This window comes from Amblyomma mixtum, chromosome 10, assembly GCF_055824585.1.
Source record: "Amblyomma mixtum isolate Tamu chromosome 10, ASM5582458v1, whole genome shotgun sequence".
Classification (NCBI taxonomy): domain Eukaryota; kingdom Metazoa; phylum Arthropoda; class Arachnida; order Ixodida; family Ixodidae; genus Amblyomma; species Amblyomma mixtum.
Genome location: NC_143021.1, coordinates 186,462,193 through 186,482,121, shown reverse-complemented (window position 1 = coordinate 186,482,121; position 19,929 = coordinate 186,462,193). Strand labels below are relative to the sequence as shown.

The window sequence follows — 19,929 nt, the reverse complement described above, 5'->3', positions numbered from 1 at the left end:
ATCGCCCGTTCAGGTGTACGCCTTGCTCGTCAGTAAATTGGTTTTTGAGGAAATGAAATGTATCTGTCTCGAATATCTAGGTGGACACCTAAACCTGGCCGTAATGGGAAGGGAGGAAGATGAGAGTGCACGAAGACACCTATTCACTAGACGCGCCTTTGTTCATTCCAAACCATCGAGCTGGCATGGCGGAGTGGTTAGCAAGCTCGTCTCGCACTCCGGAGACCGGGGTTCGATTCCCGATTTCGACCAATTTTCTACTCAGTTTTATTTATCTGGCCTGACTAGAAGAGTCAATTAGGCTAATTAACAATTAAGCAATTAACTAAACTCAGTCCCACTTACTTGGAGCATGACTATAGGATCCCTTTAATTGGTTGCATGGTTACTAGCCAAAGTAAAATTGTCTCCGTTTGAAATTCGCGCACTGTGACGTCACGACCGTTTCGACCAATTGAGAAGTGTGACATTTCTGTCAACTCCTGCTTACAACGATGAGGCATTAAAGGCTTCCGCCTTAATAGGTCCGCGAGAACATGCGGCATTTGTAGTGCCTCAGCAGCTCTTTCGGGCTGGATGAACTTAGTTGCATTAGGTATTTTCAAGATAAACGCAAGGTTGATTTACGCCGGCGCGAAGTAACGCCGCACTGTAATTCCTACAAGGATTCGTCGAAAGCTTCCTTTCTCCAACGCAGGAGGAGGAAGGATAAATGTACATTTCTTCTCAATGAACATTTACCTCATGCACAAAAATTTTGTTCGATAAATTTATTTATTTTGTCTCATGGTGCCTCAGGTACGCAGCAAAGGTGGACAACCTTGGCGTTGTTGCAGCAAGAAGATGGCGAGTCCACGTTGGCGGTGGTTTGCAGGCACTGCTATGTGCTTTTTTTCCTAGCCACTCTCATGCTCGTGTGTCGTTGCATGTCGTCCATCCGGCCAGTGCGCGTTGACATGGTACTGGCTTTTGTCATGATGAGAAGCGCCAGCTCGCTTTTACTGCAGGACAGCTGCAAATGCAAAGCACAGAAAAAAAAATGGCTGAGGCTTAGCTAAGGTTAAGCCTAGTCAGATGCGAAGCATATTGATGGCTAGGCTTGGTAATACATGGCTTTCCTTGGTTGAATACTTCGTCATTTTATACAACCACTAGATTTGTAGCAAGGATTGCCGTGGCAGCTATATACGGGATCATCGGTGAATTCAATGGAGAGTGTAGAACCGCTGCCCCAGCACCGGCTACAACAGCATTCTTGGCACCCATGCAAAGTACATTGGAAAGCTGAGGCAAGCTCAGCTTTATACCGCGGCTGTAGCGTCACGTGGTCAGGTGCAGCGCCTCTGATGTGGAGCATCCACCGCCGCGGCCGACCGCGCGAGCCGGCAGCCCATTTCTCCTCTGCTGTCATGTCATCACGTGGTCAGCCGCCGCGCCTCTGATGTGGAGCCTCCACCGCCGCGGCCGACCGCGCGAGCCGGCAGCCCATCTCTCCTCTGCTGTGACGTCATGTTGTCACGTGCTGTCACGTGGTCACGCTAAAGGTCAATGGTAGCTCCACCGCCGCGCTCGACGGGCTATAGTGTAGCTCTAGTAATATGCTTCGCATAAAAAACCTTCTACAGCGCTCAAGAGTTGAGCTGCTCGAAGCACACGAAGAAAAGCTGAGTGCGGACGCTAACTCTGCGGGAATGTGCACTGACTTCGTGGTTTGTAGGTCGGTGGGGCTGCATTTAAGAGCGTTCAGTATCACTTTCTCTGAAAAGTCAAAGCAGTGTTTCAACTTTGCCTGATCAGGCAGTGTTTGAGAAAGTAGCCCAATGTTACTTATCGCTGTAAGTGAAGCTGCGTACATGAATGGCAAAGATGCAACTGTGTCTAGATTAGTGACAAAAGCGAGACTGGCTGCTAGTAATTCTTACCAAGGACACTCTGCTCAGCTCCGGCCCAAGTTGTACAACTCCAGGCCGTCAAGCAGGCCAAAGAGGGCTTCCGGACACCTAGTGCTGTTAACAACTCTCAAAACTCTCAGCCCTTGCAGATGAATAAAGTTTTTCCTTCTCCGCTTGCTCAAAGGGACATCCTGATATGATGCACAAATACTCATTTCGAAACCGACGTCATTGGTGCATTCCGGGTGCTTCACTATGTTCACAGTAAAATCACTACATAACACCCCTCATGATGATGTCCTCAGTCTCTGGATTACTGGGAATCACAAGGATGAAAGTTGCTCAAACTAGCCACGTACATTCACACATACGTGTAGCTCTCATCTATGAAACCCAACCCGTTGGAAATATATTGTTATACAATACAGTAAAATAAAGATCATTCTGATGCAATAAATGTTAGGTCTTGATAATAAATTTTAAATGATATCAGCTGCTTATTCATTTATATACAAATACTGCCCTCACTTTTCTTAGAGGCAGAGCAGAGGTGGGTTACAAAACATTTTGAGCAATTTCAAGTAACATGGTTAGGCTTTTGTTAATATATTAGTGAGGTATCCATGAGTGCAGAGAACCATCTAAGCTATTTAATATTCAACAGTATAGAAAAAGGAAAAAATCTAAGGTTGGGAGGAAAGGTAGTTTGTTAAAACTAGCGAGTTTGATAACTTTCCGGAAAGAGTATATGCCCTAACTTTTGCCTGAGTCAATTTTACCATGGAGATGGTGGAATTGGAGACCGTAGTGAGATATAGTTGTCTTTATCTGAAAGGGTGCATGAGGAACCTGTGGCCACAAGCAAAGGGATTAGTAAATGAGCCACCACCAATCTTTTTGCCACATTTAAAACATTTATTGTGCACTTTTAAAACCATGCATTGTTCAAGAAGCGGTATGCAGTGACACCCACGGCACTGGGTGTCACTGCACTACGATAACCGGTTGACACGAGAAATCATAGAAGCGGAATGGATATCAATTTTGAAAGGTGATTGTGTTAGTACCTCCTCTGTTTCATTGCTGGCAAAAGAGCTCGCATATCTGGCTGATACGCTTTGCTAGCGCATGGTTTGACGGCGTGTTGGTCTTGATGTCCATATAAATCAACTTTCCTTTCTGAAATAAACCAGTGTTGGAAGTTAGCGCCGTGGGTTGGCTGTCTTTCTGTGTCCTCGTCTCTTAGCGCTACGTTTTTACCGTTCAAATATGAACCAACAAGCCCAAGCATATATCCTTCTGAAGAATTCTTGATTGTTTGCTGTCCTATGACAGCAATAGATATCTCACAGACATATTTAAATCTCGCAAAATCAGACAGCCGGAGGGAATTTCAGACTTGTCCAAGACTGCAGTCATAACCTAGAGAGTGTTTTGGGGGGTTTCGAACCAACCACCTCTGCAGCTGAAGCGGACACCTTAGCCACAAAGCCAACAATCGCCGTCCACCACCTATCTATGATATCCTCCTAAAAGTGGACCGCAGCATTTTCCTATTTGTACTTTCCCACTTGCCTTCGTTGGAAGGTGGCGCTCTGGACGGCAACGACGACGGCTGCATGCTAAACTGGGGTATGAGCAAGTCAGAGCTAAAACTCTAAAGCTGATGCTTCGGCATGGGCTATGCGACATGACAGAAGAAATTTGGACTCCACTGAGCTGAAACTTCAGTGATATAATGTGCGCAGAACAAATTTAGGTTTCAACTGCAGGTATCAGGAAATGATTATGTCAAGGTAATTGTGAACACAATCTTATGTCTAGTTTTCAAGTTTCCATTTCATCTTCATAGAAACGTGCAAATAAAAGATTTACACACCTTATCACACTTCCCCATTCTTTTTGAGCAGATGCCACGATAAAGACTCAGCAGGGCGAGTTACACTTCCGGACATTGAAAAGACATTTTTTTTTCTCGAAGCTGCATACCTCTATGAAAACACAGTTCTCTTAATTGCACTTTTATCTTAATCTCTCGTTTAATTGCATGTTTTTTTCGTGTGTTCAGTTTTATTCTCGACGTGGTCATGACGTTATAGTCGTCCGTGACGACTGCACTCATGCTGCTATCAGCAGAAGTGGCCGCAGGCCCTGGCATTACGTAGTTCAAGCTGGTCTTCTGTATGACGTCAGAGCGACGACAAGGGCAGTACAAAAGGAAGTAAATCTTAATCTGCCGCTTCTCCTGTGGCCGACACATTGGCTTAATGCTCTTCATTTTTAGCCCAGGAAGTGAATGATGACTCATGAAAATGAAGTTTTTTTCAAAATTTAGAACCTCGCGCAACCGTGGCTGTAGCGGGTGCGCTGCCGAGCGACGATACTGTTTTTAGCAGCGCTTGTCATCACCGAGGTTGTGCCGAGTGCAGATGCATGTACATCCAAAACTTTATGAAATTAAACTGATTTTCATCGCTGCCTCGAGGTGCTTCTAAGCCTCGAGGAGTGCATTCTGCATGGTGAGCCGGTAACCGCAAAACGTAGCCTTCAGTTTCAATCAATCAATCAATCAATCAATCAATCAATCAATCAATCAATCAATCAATCAATCAATCAATCAATCAATCAATCAATCAATCAATCAATCAATCAATCAATCAATCAATCAATCAATCAATCAACTTTATTCAGCATTTTTTGTCCTGAACAACAGAAAAGAAATGCTAGAAATGGTTGCATGCATACACTTCTGAAGAATTAAGCTGAATAGTAATTTCTTTGTGGACACGTTCAACCAAAAAGGGCGTTAAAGTGAACAGCAGTGAAATTTACAACAATGAGAAGCCTGGAGCCGGACGAGGGGCCAGTATGAAGCCTGGAAGGATTGAGTCTGGTGTAAGTTGCAGCCGATTGCGCATAATGGTGCCATTTAGATATCTCTTTACCACTGCTTCCCGTACGCCTCGCATAGACTACTGCTTTATCGTCTGCTTCTTGCAATTGTCGGAATTGTTATATAGCTTCACGCTGGAATGACACAACAAGAAGGAATGATTTGCGATAGATGGCGGCGGCAAAGCGTTTGTTGTGGCTGCTCCATGAGACGCACCCTGGTATGACGTCCATGAAAAGCACGGCGAGAACGCTGTTTTGGTACCCGGGTCTGGATTCTGACATAGAGCGACTGGTGAAATCATGCTCTATTTGTGCACAGGCCGCTGCGATGCCACCAGCACAGACACCTGTGGCGTGGCCAGAAACCGGGGAAAGATGGAGCAGACTACACGCAGATTTCGCAGGCCCAATGGGCGGACATATGGCAATGGTCGCCGTAGACTCTGAAACAAAATGGATAGAAGCAATTCCAATGAAAATTGCCACATCGCAAACAACGGTGGACTGCATCACGCCCGGTGAGAAGTCGGCAGAAAGCCAGCCAAGAGTAGGTGCGACTAAATTGGATGTGGGAGAACCCGTCTGGATGCGCAATTTCGGAGCAGGTCGCAGGTGGATTCCAGGAGTAATGCATGGTCAACAGGGCTCCAGGATGGTCTGCGTTGACTCGGAGCAAGGTCTTCAGTGGCGGCACTTGGACCAACTGAGACGTCGGACTGAATCAGAAGACAGAGCCCCTGGAGAAGTTGGCAAGCGGGAACCTGCGGACGACGCTCCGACCACGTCGCAAGATAGCCCAGAAGCATCCGGGACGGAAACTGGCCCGCCTGGTTTGCGAAGATCAACCAGATAGCGACGGCCACCTGTACGGTTTTCTCTTTAAGGGGGAGAGAGATGATGCGTCGTCGGCAAACCTTGTGATGACCACGTGATCACAACGTCACCGCACCGGCGGGCTATAAAAGGAGCTGCCTGAATAAATCGTTCCTTCTTGTTGTGTCATTCCTGCGTGATGCTATGTAACAGGAATGACAGAAGAGATGCCAATTGTAGGCGCGACTGTGAAGAGTTACAAGGGCTGCTTATCTTTCGTTTCGATAGCTGCGCCCGTTGTACGCCGCACGCCCGAAGCTGTTAAAGGAAGAACGCAGCGCTGAAACATCTAGCGTCTTCATGCTGTTGACATCTTAGGCACAGCTTGGGTTGTGCAATAATCGCTTGCATTCGCTGATAGTTGTTGTGGCTATGTTGGAGTCTGCTATGCTGTGGACGCGCTAAACATCCCAAATCAGCTGAGGCAGTTATGAACGATGCCGTAATAGTCGGGGCCGGATTAACATAGATTGCCTGTGGTTCTTTAACCTGTAACACCATTCCATAGCATGAAGACATTTCTGTTGTCCAGCACAGTTGAAATGCAGAGCAAGTAGTCTAACTGACCAAGTTCAGGACGGACAAGGCGACATAATTAGCCCTGCTTCGTAGATGTAGCACATACAAAACGCTGATGCGTACTGCAAAAAGCATGAACGTACTGTATAAACACTTGTAAGACCCGTGCATGGGCCGCAGACTGTTTACACGAAAGAAATATTTAAAAACATATTTGTTCAATGGCCTCAGCCAAACTTTCCCCGACGAACGCGGGAACAGCCTTCGAAATGCATGCGACGCGTGGACTTCGTGATCAGCTCCAGCTGCAAGCAACGGCGCGCTGGGTAGCGGCGGCAATGCACGTGCACACTAGCTTCTATACTCCGTTTCATACATAGCTGTCAACGCTGCCAAATGTACGAAAGTAGTCCGCTGCAAAAAAACAAGCAAAATGTGTTCGTCCGCCTCGCGTCGTGGCTGAGTGGTACGAAGCGCGCGCCTGTGCGTTCATTTTACAAATGGCCTAGGTTCGACTCCTGGCTCAGGTGGTTTTTTATTGTTTTTTTTTATTTCTCTTAAAATATTCATTAGGTAGAAACTTGAAACTGTGAAACTCTAATACCTACTTTGAAAAACACAGCGCTGTTTACTTGTCTCGAAGGGAAAAGGCAGTGTAGTGTACGGCATACATACGATGTAACTCGAGTCGGATTGCATTGACTGCAAAGCTGTCATATTTAACACTGCTAGAGCTAGATATGGTCACCTTCCTAGGTCGTTTTTGTGGTGATCTTATTCCAGTAGCGAGACCTTCCTTCTTGAACCTCGCAACTATCCGAGGGCTCACCCCGGTCATCTCGCCCACAGTTTCGAGAACTTCACGCACTTTCTTCTCCGGGAAGCGCTTCCTTACGCTAGAGTAAACGTTGACAATAACCTGCTTGGAGTCTTTCGGAATTTTCGGAGATTTCAGCTTAGAGAACGGGCGAGCAGGAGATGTTTTTGAAGCCGCAGTGGGCGAAGAAAACAAGCGAGTAGGCGATAGCGGTGCCATTTCCGCATACTCGGAAACTGAAAGACGAAAGCAGACGACATCGCCGGCCGGCTAGCTGCGAAAACCTGATACAGGAGTAGCCGAAAAAAACCAGAAAACTAAGGCACTCTGTTTTGAAGAACATTAAAGAAAAAGCAATCTTTTTGCAAAATAAAACACCATTATCATTATACTGCAATATCAACCAACATTTACTTTAATTTTGAGTTCATTACTCTTTTCACTTTCGACGCACTACATTACGATGCGGACGAGGAGCGCGAACAGGCGCCGCAGCCTTGGCTGTGTTGACAGCTATGTATGAAACGGAGTATAGGAACCACCAACACATGGCGCCCGAGACCATTCATCAACATCAACTTTTAATCTGCCGCGAAGCCACGAGCTCATTAGTATCACCAGCTCCAGCTGCCGAAGGCGCGAGAATAGCGGTAGCGTGTTAGTTAACCATAGTTGTGGCTTTCGCGTGCTGCCACCAAGCGCTGCAATTTTAGCATGGTGGACAAGTACCTTGATAGTCACATGGCCAGGAGTTAGCCCTCGAACACTGCAAGCGTGCGGTGGGCAGGAAATTCAACGTGGCCGAGAAATGCGTCCGAGGATGATGGAACCAAAAGGATGCATTGAGAAACAGAGGCTGCAAAAAGCGCGCTTTCCGAGGCAAGCCGCGCGAATTTCCCGACCTGGAAGAAGAGCTGCTCTGTTATGCGATGGAAGTGCGGAACAACGGCTATGCGTTGACAGCGAACGTGCTGCGCGGCTTCTTGTGGGATGAACGTGCACCAAAGCGCAGCTTCAGTTCGAAGTCGAAATACTCCGCGAGTGATGATAAGTGAAGATTGGGCGTACAATAACTGCCACTCATTCGCTTATTGGTGTGTTTGTACTTAGAAAATTTTTTTTCTGCACACACCGCGTGTGTGGGCCGTATCCCGAAAATTGGCCCTCAAATTTGAAAACAAAAGTGCGGCTGTTACACGCACGCGTTTATATGATATATCCACATAGGTTGGTCCCTGTTAACGGCCATGCATCTAAAGCTCATAAGAAGCACTATTTAGGAGATGTCTCATGTTATGCTATTAATAGCAAGTTGGTACCCAGATTGGGAACAGGTGCATTGCTTGCAAGTGTTAAGGTTTGCTCAAATGTTCTCGAGACACACTATCTGCTCTTGAGCACTGTAGCCAAGCCATTGCTACATCCCCAGAGTATCCTATCAAAAGCGGGGAGCAGTGTCATCCCAAGGAGCTTTGCAGCCTTATAGACACGTCACGTGCCCTCGCATCTATGTCCACATGCCGTCGAAGGCATATGAAAGCTTGCTTTGAAGAAGCAATTAAATTTAGTTCGATGGAAGAAATTGCTTCAGATTTATTGCAGCTCACTGTTTCTTACGGAATCCGCTTTGGGCCGCATATATATTACATTCCAGTCTGTGTTAAAGAAGCCAATTAAATTATTTTCCTCCAGTTATTCTTTCCCAGAACTGCGCGCCGCTTATATACCGACATGAGAAGTTTTGTCTGGGTCACGCCACTGTATTCGTGGCACAACGGTCAACCGTCATGTACTTCCAGGTTTTGCTGTTCACGGTCCTGGGTGGCCTGTCGCCTGCTGACCCTTTCTGTTTCGCCGAGCCAGCTCCCGATGAACCGGCTGCCTTTCTCGACCAACTATCAGCGAACTACAGCCTCCCATCAAGCCCGCCGCCTCAGCTCCCACCAAGTCTGGCCAAACGGCTCGCTTTCGGCTGGCAACTGGGGACAGCATCGGCTCGCCCTTTCCCGCCTCCATATAAGTGCGCTCACTTCAACGCCCCTTCGGGTCACGGCACTGTCTTCGTGGCACAACGCTCAACCGTCATGTACTTCCAGGTTAGTTACAATGCTGCTCAAAGTTGCTACTTGGCCAAATGTTCGTACGAAACGAATCATGTAAAACAGCGAATAGCCAGCGTGAGTGCTGAAACTAATGGAGTTAATGTTGTAGCTGTCGACAGACGCAACATTGATCTCCACAGGAAAACCTGAAACAAGAAAGTCGAATAATAACTCGTTGCCTGTCTTTTCATGTGCCTTAGAAAATTATCTTTTGCAAGTGATGAGAACGGAGGACAAGCTAGCGCCACATTTGAATTTAATGCAACGTTTGCTGAATTTGCTGAACCCTGAAGCATCACCTATTCTTGAAGGATACGTCTGAGCACTGCACACTGCCACACAAATGGAATGCTTCGCGGAGCAGACAAATAGCGACATCATGTGGTGCGGCATCGAACTAAGCACTAGTTTTAAAGCGCAAGTTTACTAGCCTAGCGGCGCTGGTTTCGGTGTGTCTGCATGAATGATCTTTTACAGGAAGAGCAGTTTTGCTTAAGCAAACACGCGACATACCATATGAGTCTCAGCAGCTGTAGGTCCACGCTGCCTATCCAGTGTCTCACGATGGACGAAGCATGGATAAAGCTTCCTGGAGCGTGTGTATAATTATTTTGTAGATCCTTTATGACTTCTGCACAGGTGCTCACGTTTTAGAGCCTTTTTCACGTCTGTGTTATGTGAGTGCCGATGAACAGGTAGTTTTTTATAACCCATCCACCAAAACGTCATGAGGACGTCCTTAAATGATCAGAACGTCCTCATTCCGAACAGGACATTCTGAGTATTTTGTGTGCAACACGAGTGAACGTCCTCATGAAGATGTTCTATGTTTTCATTCGCTTGACGACTCGGGGATGAAAATTTCTCAAATGTCCTGTAAACGTCCTGTCACAGGACAATATTGTGACATTGAACTTAGATAAAACAAGCTTTACTCCTCGAACTCGTTCTTCATTATTTAAAAACTATAGGTTTATAGAAAGATACTTGTGTAGAATAGTGATATAAAGAAAGAAACCAATGTTACTGAAGAAAGTGTGGGCCTTAAAGAGAAAAAAAATTTTAAGATATTTTGGCTTTTAAACCTGTTCTTATGTACTGCATGATTCTGATTGGGTTAGACTGTATAGATTTTGGGGCCATTAGTCCAAGTAGCTTTTGCACTACGGTTACAGAGTTCAAATCCTGAAAGAGTTGTAGTCGTCAGTGCATGAAAATATTGCATGAAGAACAATTACCCTGTATGTACCAACAAATATGGGTAACGAACCAATTTTGAGCAAGGCATAATTTTTGCATAATTTGTTTGCTAGAATCCAGGACAATGAAGTAAAAAAACTGCTTTACAGCCTCTGTGCACACTGCCTACAATTAAGCAATATAATGACCCATAATCTGAGAGCTATATAATCATCTGACATCCTGAAAACGTACTAAAAATGTCCTTGATGGGAAATTTGAGGATGCCCTGAGGACATACTCAGGCCGCACAACAGCACTATGTGAGCACTTATTGAGGATCAGTACAGGACGTCCTGAGGATAACAAATGTCCTGAAAAATAATCCGCAGGACGTCCTGAGGATGTATTTGTGTTGTCTGGAGGTAGTCTGAATTGGCGAATAGTTTCTACCCGCACTTTATGCATTCCTTTTTCATGAGTTTTATTTGTGAATAAATGCGGCTTTAGTTCTTGCTTTAAGTTAAGTGATTGTTTGCTACCTTTGTCAAAAGTGTTGGAGACATAATCGTTGCTAGTCCTAGGCTACACATCAACTACTCAAAAAAAAAATAAAAATTGCTGCTGCTTCTCCTCTGCTCTCAACACACCCCACTTGAAATTTAGACCCCCCCCCCCCTCCCGCCCCCCTTTTCTCCGGATTTCAAATCCTGTGGAAACTCCTGCTTCTCATGTAGGGCCAACGGCAGCCTGTGGGAAGTGAATGAGGCGCCGCTAGTAAGCAACGAGCAAACAAGCGCTAAAGATCTGCAGTGGATGGGGGGCGCTTTGTGCGAAGCCAAGGTTGTGGTCGGCTTTCCCGCACCTCCATAAGCAACACATATAATAAAAGGCATTTTCTTCCTTTGTGTCTGCATTGCCATTCATTCGTCCCAACATTTGCGTATAGCATGTTACCAACAATTTGTACCAACATTCCTTAAAATGTTTGCGCCTCGAGGGAAAAAAACACGAGGCCATAAGAAAATTAGCGCACTATCCGGCGGTGCCTGTGAAACTTGCATCATTCTCCACACAACTTGCACACCAGCTGCCTTGGGCTCGCAGCATATGCACTGCTTGGAGGCTGCCTCCGATCATCAGTGCAGGCAGCAGGCAGGCAGCAGGGTGGTATCCCCTGTTGTAATGATCGGAGCTGAGCGTATGATCGGGCCCAAAATTGGCTTCCAACAAAGACAACCAGGCTGGAGGAGAGACGTAAAGACAAGGTTGCAAAAAACAGTCTTGGTAGACATGTTTCACTAAAGATTGTATTGCATAATTAGAGACTGGTGACACTCTAGGCATCAACTTCATATGTGGCACCGAATAATAACCTTTGCTCAACGACGCAAACCTTCAAGTGGCCTGTGAGAGACGCCACTGTAAAAGGCTCTGTGAAATTTAGCCACATCGGGTTCTTGACCAGAGTTACATCGTATCACAGCACACGGATAATTTTTCACTTTGCCTTCACTGAAATGCAGTCACTGAGTCCATGGTTTATCCCGGGACCTTGGCTATAGCACACGGGTGCCAGACCTCAAAGTCAGAGCTGAGGATTTTCACGATGCTTTGTGCTGCTTGCGCATATTTCCACACGATTCATTCGAGTTGTGCGTCTAGATCAGGTTCCCCAAATTTTTGGCAATTGATGTGATCGGTTTCTGCAAATGCAGTTAGTTTCAAGATTTATTTGTCCATACACAGGGTAATATCAAAAATATATAGATATATTATACTTTTTGAATTTGACCCTGTGGCCCCCGTACTATACAATATCACTGCACGTTAAAAGACTCCTGGTGCCGGAAATTGTCCACAGCTCTTCCTTTTGGGCATCCCCATAGCCAAAGTCCCTTCGGGGCGTTAAACCCCTTCAAATCAAATTGAACAGGTATAGCTGAACATGCACTTGAGGAGCTTAAAAAACTGGCACTAATTCTATGCAAGTCTGCTAGCCTGACCTGCATTTGGGTACAAAGGACGCAAAACCCATAAGCGCGGCGAGTTTACTTGTGGGCCCACCTGAGCTTCGCAGGTTTACCGCAACAACAAAACTCATCATATCCGTCAGGCGCATAGGAAGCGACGACCGTTCAGGGGCTTGAAATGTGTAACCATAGAAGCTTGTACAACAATCAACAAGGAAGACGGTAGAGCACAGCACAAAAGCCAAGGAAGAGCAGAACTTGGTTCGTACCAGGCCGGGGTTTCAGGGTTTCGATGGAGTAGAAACGCAAAGGCGCCTGTCTGGTGTGCAATGCAAACATACGATGATATGGGCCCCGATTTTCTTCATTCCTCGCGCATCTCGCACAACCGTCAGCTTCGTTTAAAATATAACGTGAACAGCGCCTGTCAAGTGACCCTCTGCAGTTGCATGAGAGACAGCATGCAGCTATCCGAGGGCGCTCTACGCTGGCCGATCACGTCAATGCTAGACGCTACTGACCGGTAAGTCGACAAGCGCCCACGGTGGCCAACTTGATGAGAAGTAAGAACAGGCGAAATGGGATTAGTGAGCTCTACGAATGCTAGACCACAACAATGGACTAGAGCATCGTCCTCGGTGAGGCAACAGCACAAATCCGGCTTTGCTGTAATATGTATTGCAGCGTACGAAACTATTTTTAGTGTATTGTTTACTTTGTTTCCACCTGCGGTGTGGAGGATAGTGGTAATGTAGCGTTACTATCACGGCTGGCATTGAAAACAAGACGAAGCATCAGGCATGCAGCGAGAACTTTCATGGCTCCTGAAAAGTTGATGGTTCTGTCACCTGGCGGCCGCACGTCACCATGCTGTGCGCCACGTTCAGTGAATGTGCTCACTAACTGCACACGCTGCACTTGAATTCCATCTGTTCACTAGCACCTCTCTCAACGGCAGGGTGTTCCAATGTAGATGGATTCAACGACTGCCTCTTGACATTGTCAAGATCGGAAGGTTAGCAATACAGCGAGTTCTTCCTTGGCAATGGAACAATGTTCTCAGAAAGTGTCATAGAAACAACACTCATTATGCGGAACTCCCTGGCAGGTCGTTCAGCCCGCGGAAGATGCTGCCAATGTAAAACTTTTCCAGTATAGCATTGGACAACAGTCGTTGGCGCTGCAGGTGTTGGAATGAGGCTTCGCACTCTAAAGCTATTTCTCGGCTACATTTATGGGCTGTGTGCTCCCTGCGGGGGTCATGCGCTTTTGCGTTTCGGCTGCTAATCTTAAGGTGCCTGTTCCGATGTCTTGCCACAGCAGTCGCTTTTCGATGAGGCGAAATGGAAAAACATCCCTGTGCTGTGGATTGTAAGCACACACAAAATAAATCCAGGCGCAATTTATCCCATAGCTTTGCACTATCCCATATGTAGCTGAGAGTATGAAAAGCCTGCACAAAATTGCTTCAAATAGGATTGTTTTCTTCCTCTCGAGATGTTTTGCTTTGTCTAAAAACCCATCCCTTAAGTAATGAGTCGTGCGGTGAACTTTAACTTTATACAGTGAACTGAACTCATTCAGAGCTCTCAAAGAGATGGCAGCAGTTGTGCACACGTTCGAAACCTACGCAAGTTTACGAACGGGAACGTGCCGAGCAATATTTAGCACACTTCAGCACTTCTAGGAGGGCTGTCGACACGTATAAACAAATGCTCAAGCAACAACTATTGTAATATTACTGTATGCTTCGAATATTTCTCAAACTGGCATGCATACGGCATGACATGGCATGCAGGCAAGAGTTCAAAACGCAGCACGAAATACCACAGTGATGTATCTCTACATAACTTAGGCTGCAGGTCTCAGGGGGATAAATGACGGCGGCGGTCGTCAGTAAAACGAGTCACAGCAAAGGACCCACAAGAATAACACGGGATGACAGAGGAATGAGCTGTGCGTAAAACACAGCTGCGGGTCCCCGTCACTTGGCAAGGTAACAGCATGCGGCAAAAAGTACCAAGCTCTTGATGACCTCCTCTTGCGGAGTCCTGAACAGCTGTCTCCATAGCGCAGAGGGCTCCGCATCTGTTTCCTTCTCGCGCAATAAAGTCACACGAATCTTCTCACCCATGTCATTTTTGCGTTTATAGCAGGGGTGTAAATTCGCTCCAGCCCAATGGGCACCAACACTCCTTGGGACGTCCTGGGGACGTTTTGAACGTCCGCGGACGTCCAGTGCAGTTTCAGTGCCCAATGGGAGCACACAGTATAGAGGACAATGAAGCAGTCTCTTCTCACCTTATACACCCCAACCGCTTTTAGAATGAAGCCAGGTTGTCCTCGGGAGTCGTTTCCGCTGACGCGAAGAAGTCCCTGCAGGCAGCTGGCACTGTGCCGCTGCTGCAAGGTGCCGGAGGGAAGGTGATAGAGCCTGGATTTGGGTTCCAAGAGGGGCACTGAGCCTGGGTTGGAGACGGAAGTGAACGACGTTGAGAAGTTTGCTGCGGAAGGTAGCAATAGAAGAGAGACGATAGGTGGAAATAACGTTCAGCAAAGCAGAAATCTGGGCGAGTTGGTAAGTATTCATGATATTTTTCACAGCGCAACAAGAACGGGAAAAACGAAAGACGATAGAGTAACACAAACAAGCGCTGACTATCAACTAGTTTTTATTGCAGGAAAGAAAGGGTATATATAGAAACACCTATCAGGCACACAGACGTTTTCTGGAAGGCACGTGATGTCTATGTATCAGCAGCCCTTTGATTGCCTTATTCGAGAGGGAGTTAAGGTATCTGAACAACCACGTTCCTTCCAGAAAACGTCTGTGTGCCTGATAGGTGTTTCTATATATAACCTTTCTTTTCTGCAATAAAAACTAGTTGATAGTCAGCGCTTGTTTGTGTTACTCTATCGTCTTTCGTTTTTCCCGTTCTTGTTGCGCTGTGAAAAATATCATGGATAGGTGGAAAGCCAAGGATAATGAGATGAAAGTGAACGCCACTGACCAAGTGTTTCAGATATAATGTTCTAAAATTTTGAAAGATAGAATTTTTGGGACAAAAATATAGCTTTTTCGGTGTAGTATTAAGTGTTGGTGGACACCGGGAAGCCTGTGAATCGTCATGAGCTAGGGAACTAAATTTTAATGTCTAACATTTTATCTATCACAGATGGGCAACTGGTTGGAATTAAAGAGATCTGTAGCAGGTGATTAGTAACAGCCATATCAGTTTTTAGAATTTCGAAAACTCGATTATCCTCGTCGTCGTGGCTCAACAAAATCTGGCCTCATCTTGCGAAAATACATGCGGTTTCGAAAGCATGCACGCAATGCAAGCTATCATTTGCATGAACAAGTCAAAAAAGTAAAATTTTGTACAACCACAGCTCCAAGAGTAATCACGTTTTCGAAATTCTAAAAACTGATACGGCTATTACTAACATCTGGCTACAGCTCTCTAATTACAATAAGTGCATAACTCAAATAATTAAAAAGTCAACTGCAAAAAAATTAGTTAACCAGCTTACTATTACAGATGGCTCACCGGTTTTCTGGTTTCCACCAACACTGGTAACACTAAGCCGCTATGTCACAAAAGCCATATTTTTTCCCAAAAAGCATACTTTTTTTGCCTCTCTTCACGGATGGAAACACGCAAGAAATGTTCATTGAAACAACCGGTATAAATCGAGGATAGCAGCGTGGATAGGCAATATGTGTTAGGTGCAGAAATGGCAATCGGGTCATTCTATACAAACTAGCGCGAACTTGGTGGTCAATGATCTGATTTTTTTAAAAAGAAAATCATGATTCAGTGAGTTGCTATATCAAATATTATGTCAGCTTGTTCTTGCGAAAAAATGTTTCATGCTGTGGTCACCATCTGAAAGTTTTCAAACATTTCGGGTGTGGCTTTTAATTTTCGTGTGTGAATAAAAGCAATTACGCTTTCACAAGTGTTGATTTTAAATGAATGTGTTTTATTTTTTTCTGAAACATGAGACAGAAAAAACATACTAAATTATGGAATTATAAACTTTTCGAAATTTTTGTGTTCTTAGAGCAGTCATTTCAACCATTTTTCAAGTTTTCGGCAAGACAAAAACTGACAGGAAAGTTTCAGCGATCAGAAATCATAAGCCGCGCCAGAAAAAAATTCGTTCCTTGAGGATGATTTCCCTTTTCAACATATTCAGCCTTCAGCTACAACAGAGGGCACGCACTACATTGCACAGTGCCAAAACTGCACATGGGAGGGGGGGGGGGAGGAGGTATGTCAGTTAGGGGCAAGTATATTTCCTTGCTTTGGCAGTCAGCGGATTGTTTACTCGAGCTCTTTCATAACACTTGTCTAGCATTTTCATGCAGAGACAACGTGTTGTAAACCGATGGCAAGGGTGGGCCACAAGTTTAAGTTTAAAAGACTATCATGCTTCATGAGTCGACGAGACATACTGTTTAGCGGTCCTGGATACGCCAATGTAACAGGCAAACAGTCGTTAAGGGCGCCATTGGTACTGACAGCCCTGCGAACAGGCAGCACAACCTTCTGTTAATATGTTAATGAACATGCCATTGGTAACTGACAGCCCTGCTAACAGGCAGAACTACCTTCTGTTAATATGTTAATGAACATGCCATTGGTAAATAACAGTCCTGCTAACAGGCAGCACTACCTTCTGTTAATATGTTAATGAACATGAAATTTCGCTGCGGATATGGCCAAATACCTACGCTGCCTACTGAATTATTGCAGTGAATAACCGGGGTTTGCAAGTTGCGGATGATAAGGAGGCGTTAAACTACCAAGCAAGGCAAGCAGAAGCCTACCGCTTAATTTTTTTTAAAAGACGAAGACATAATAGTTCCATTGGTGTGAGTGTTACACTCTATAAACTTTTCAGCGAATAATGAAAAGAACCATATATGACGAAAATGTGCCTTGCAACGTACTTGGAGAAGTGCATATGTCAACAATATTCATGGAGCAGGAAAGTGTGTTCTAAGACTTGAAAAATTGACGGACGATTTCGATACTCCCTATTAAGAAATTTCAGAGCAGCTTGATTTTGCAATATATTGAGGCCGTTAACTTGCTCTACGCGGAAGTGGCATTTAAGAGTACGAATCAGTGTCGCTTTGAAGCAGAAGGCCTGTAAACTAACGCACTAAACCAAAGCTCCTCAGCTGCATGGTACAACCTCTCCCAGTTTTGACTTCATCTAAAGCGTTTGCTGATCCTGGCTAGCGTGCGCTGCAACATGCTTGTTTCGTTACTTGGAGGAGGAATACTGAAACAGTGAGCACTCCACTACGGCAACTTCACCCATTCCTTTATCCCTTCTCTCATCGCACATTTGAGATGTCCACCGAAATGTGAGATAATTATTCCTCCAGTTGTTTTCCTCAAAAACAAGTTCTTTTTCTTTTTCAGGGAGGAATGTTGAAGCCACAAAGGATGAGTCTTCGTTGGCAGACGAGCGAGCACGTGGCCTGCACATTCAGAGCAGCGCGTGTCTATTCTCATGGTAAACGGAGTGGACTCCCCAAAGCACCACAGATAATTAGCCCTGTATTGGAAATGGGTGGTGTCCCTCTTGTCTTTGCTAGGACCGGCCTTCGCCGATACGTTTTAATGACTGAATAATAATTAACTGCTAATTAATGACGCTTAAGCTTCGCCTTCAGGAGTGGAACTCTAAAAATTTGGCCGATTAGCTAAGCTGCTTGGGCCAGGCACGGCCACCACAGGCACCTATGTACAGGGTCTGTTGTGAAAGTAGTAGGGCTCATTTTTTTATAACATTTATTCATGAGAATAGTACAAACGATTGGAATTTTTCAAAACAGCAACCTTCAACACCTACACGCTGCTGCCAATGAGATTTCCACTTTTCGTACGCCTCCACGACCGCCTGGACCGGAATGCTGTTTAGCTCCCTCGTCACGGCCTGTTGAACCGCCTCTACAGATCCGTGATGTTTCCCCTTGAGCGACGATTTTATTCTCGGGAATACAAAAAAGTCTGGCGGGTCCAAGTCGGGGCTGTAGGGGGGCTGAGGCAGCGTTTCCGCCTTGTGCTGGGCAAAATATCGGGGTCCTCATTCACATAATGAAGATCCTGGCGGATCGCTTTCAGGTTGGCCTTATGCTCCTAACACTCCCTGCACCAGCTTCGCGCACACTTTCCTCATGGCTACGTTTTTCTGTCACGATCGTGCAGTTCATCAAGGGCTATACTGCGCCTGACGCCATACTCACGGGCTATGTATGTACACTGCAGAGCCCAGTGCGACAGCTGGTTGTGCCTGCGCGTGACGTGACGGTGGCTTTCTAAAGGGACTGGAATAGCGGCTGGTGACACCTGCAGAGAAGGAATGATGAATATCAGGCATAGCGCTGCGGGAACGCACTGACACAACGGCACACTGAGACGCGGGATCACAGCACTGTAGACGTGCCCACAGAGTTCAGGAAACAAAAAAAGGCAGTAAGGACAGAAAATACGGCTATCGCACGCGTGTTCTGGGAAAATTCACGATGCTAAATGGACTTATCATACAATTCGCCGATAAAGTGACCAGTGGTATGCGGCAGCGAAGGCGCAGACAAGGCAGGGATTCCAAAGCATAAAAGCTGTGGCAACGCCTTGACGGAAGTCCTGCTCCCTTTCAAAATGGGCCGCCGCGGTGGCTCAGTGGCTATAGTGCTCGGCTGCTGGCCCGAAAGACGTGGGTTCGATCCCGGCCGCGGCGGTTGAATTTCTTTGGAGGAGAAATTCGAGGCCCGTGTACTGTGCGATGTCAGTGCACGTTAAAGAACCCCAGGTGGTCGAAATTTCCGGAGCCCTCCACTACGGCGTCTCTCATAGCCTCAGTCGCTTTGGGACGTTAAACCCCATAAACCAAACCAAACCTTTCAAAATGGCATTCATGCAGATATGGTTATGGCAAAATATTTCACAGGCAAAAAAACAAAAGGAAAACAGAAGCATTGCCAAGATTGTAAGCAGTTATTGAGGACGCAGCAGGCATTGAAAATGAAAGTGAGTGGGCATGTACAAACAATTGTCACTGAATAGAATTATATGGGAACGACTAAAATATACTACAGACTTCGCATAGGTAAAGACGTCAAAAAAAAATTAATCATGGAAATACGATTACAAAAAGGATCTAACAACTCTTGTTGCAACCGATTTAAGAAGAGGGAAGCTTGTATGATAATGATTCCTTGCAGTAGTTTTCTCGTGGCATGGGCACATTCCATGTTTCACCATGACGGGTCTGGCGACAAGATTCATTCTTTTTCAGCCACTAAGATGCTATCGCTGGTTTTAATCGAGGACTCTAAGCATACCAGCAACCAGTATTTATAGATTTTGAAAATGGGAGAAATATCATATATGGCAAAAAGAGATCATTGAAAGTATAAGGGTAAGGAACATCTGATAAACAAGGCTTTTTTCTAGAGTAAGTGCAGATTAGACAAATTTGTGTCACCAATAGTGCCCCAAACGAGGTAACAATATTGGAGTCAAGACAACACTAGGAAATTGTACAGCATGATTTTGAATTTTCCGGGAAGTATGCTTTTGAATCTGCATAAGACATGTACAGTAGAGGCTACTTTAGAACAAAGATGTTCTATGTGCTTATTCCATCTTAAGCGC

The 19,929-nt window shown here is 45.6% G+C and overlaps 2 protein-coding genes across 3 annotated transcripts in view; both read right to left on the bottom strand.

Moving 5' to 3' along the window:
• Window positions 1-582: 582 nt before the first annotated feature.
• LOC149327962 (uncharacterized) overlaps window positions 583-19,929 on the bottom strand; it is a 122,184-nt gene continuing 102,837 nt past the window's right edge. The window contains exon 5 of the mRNA XM_089563236.1: window positions 583-1,012. The gene's annotated coding sequence lies outside the window, so the exon portion shown is untranslated. The remainder of the gene's footprint in view (window positions 1,013-19,929) is intronic.
• LOC149327963 (uncharacterized) overlaps window positions 14,584-19,929 on the bottom strand; it is a 44,202-nt gene continuing 38,856 nt past the window's right edge. Inside the window, exons 14-15 of one of the 2 annotated variants that reach the window (XM_089563231.1) lie at window positions 18,519-18,621; window positions 14,584-14,715 (exon numbers count right to left, since the gene is read on the bottom strand). In XM_089563231.1, the coding sequence (XP_089419357.1) occupies window positions 18,591-18,621 (31 nt within the window). In that variant the 3' untranslated portion in view covers window positions 14,584-14,715; window positions 18,519-18,590. Of the gene's footprint in view, window positions 14,716-16,712; window positions 18,622-19,929 lie in introns of both variants that reach the window. The other variant, XM_089563232.1, reaches the window with a different exon arrangement.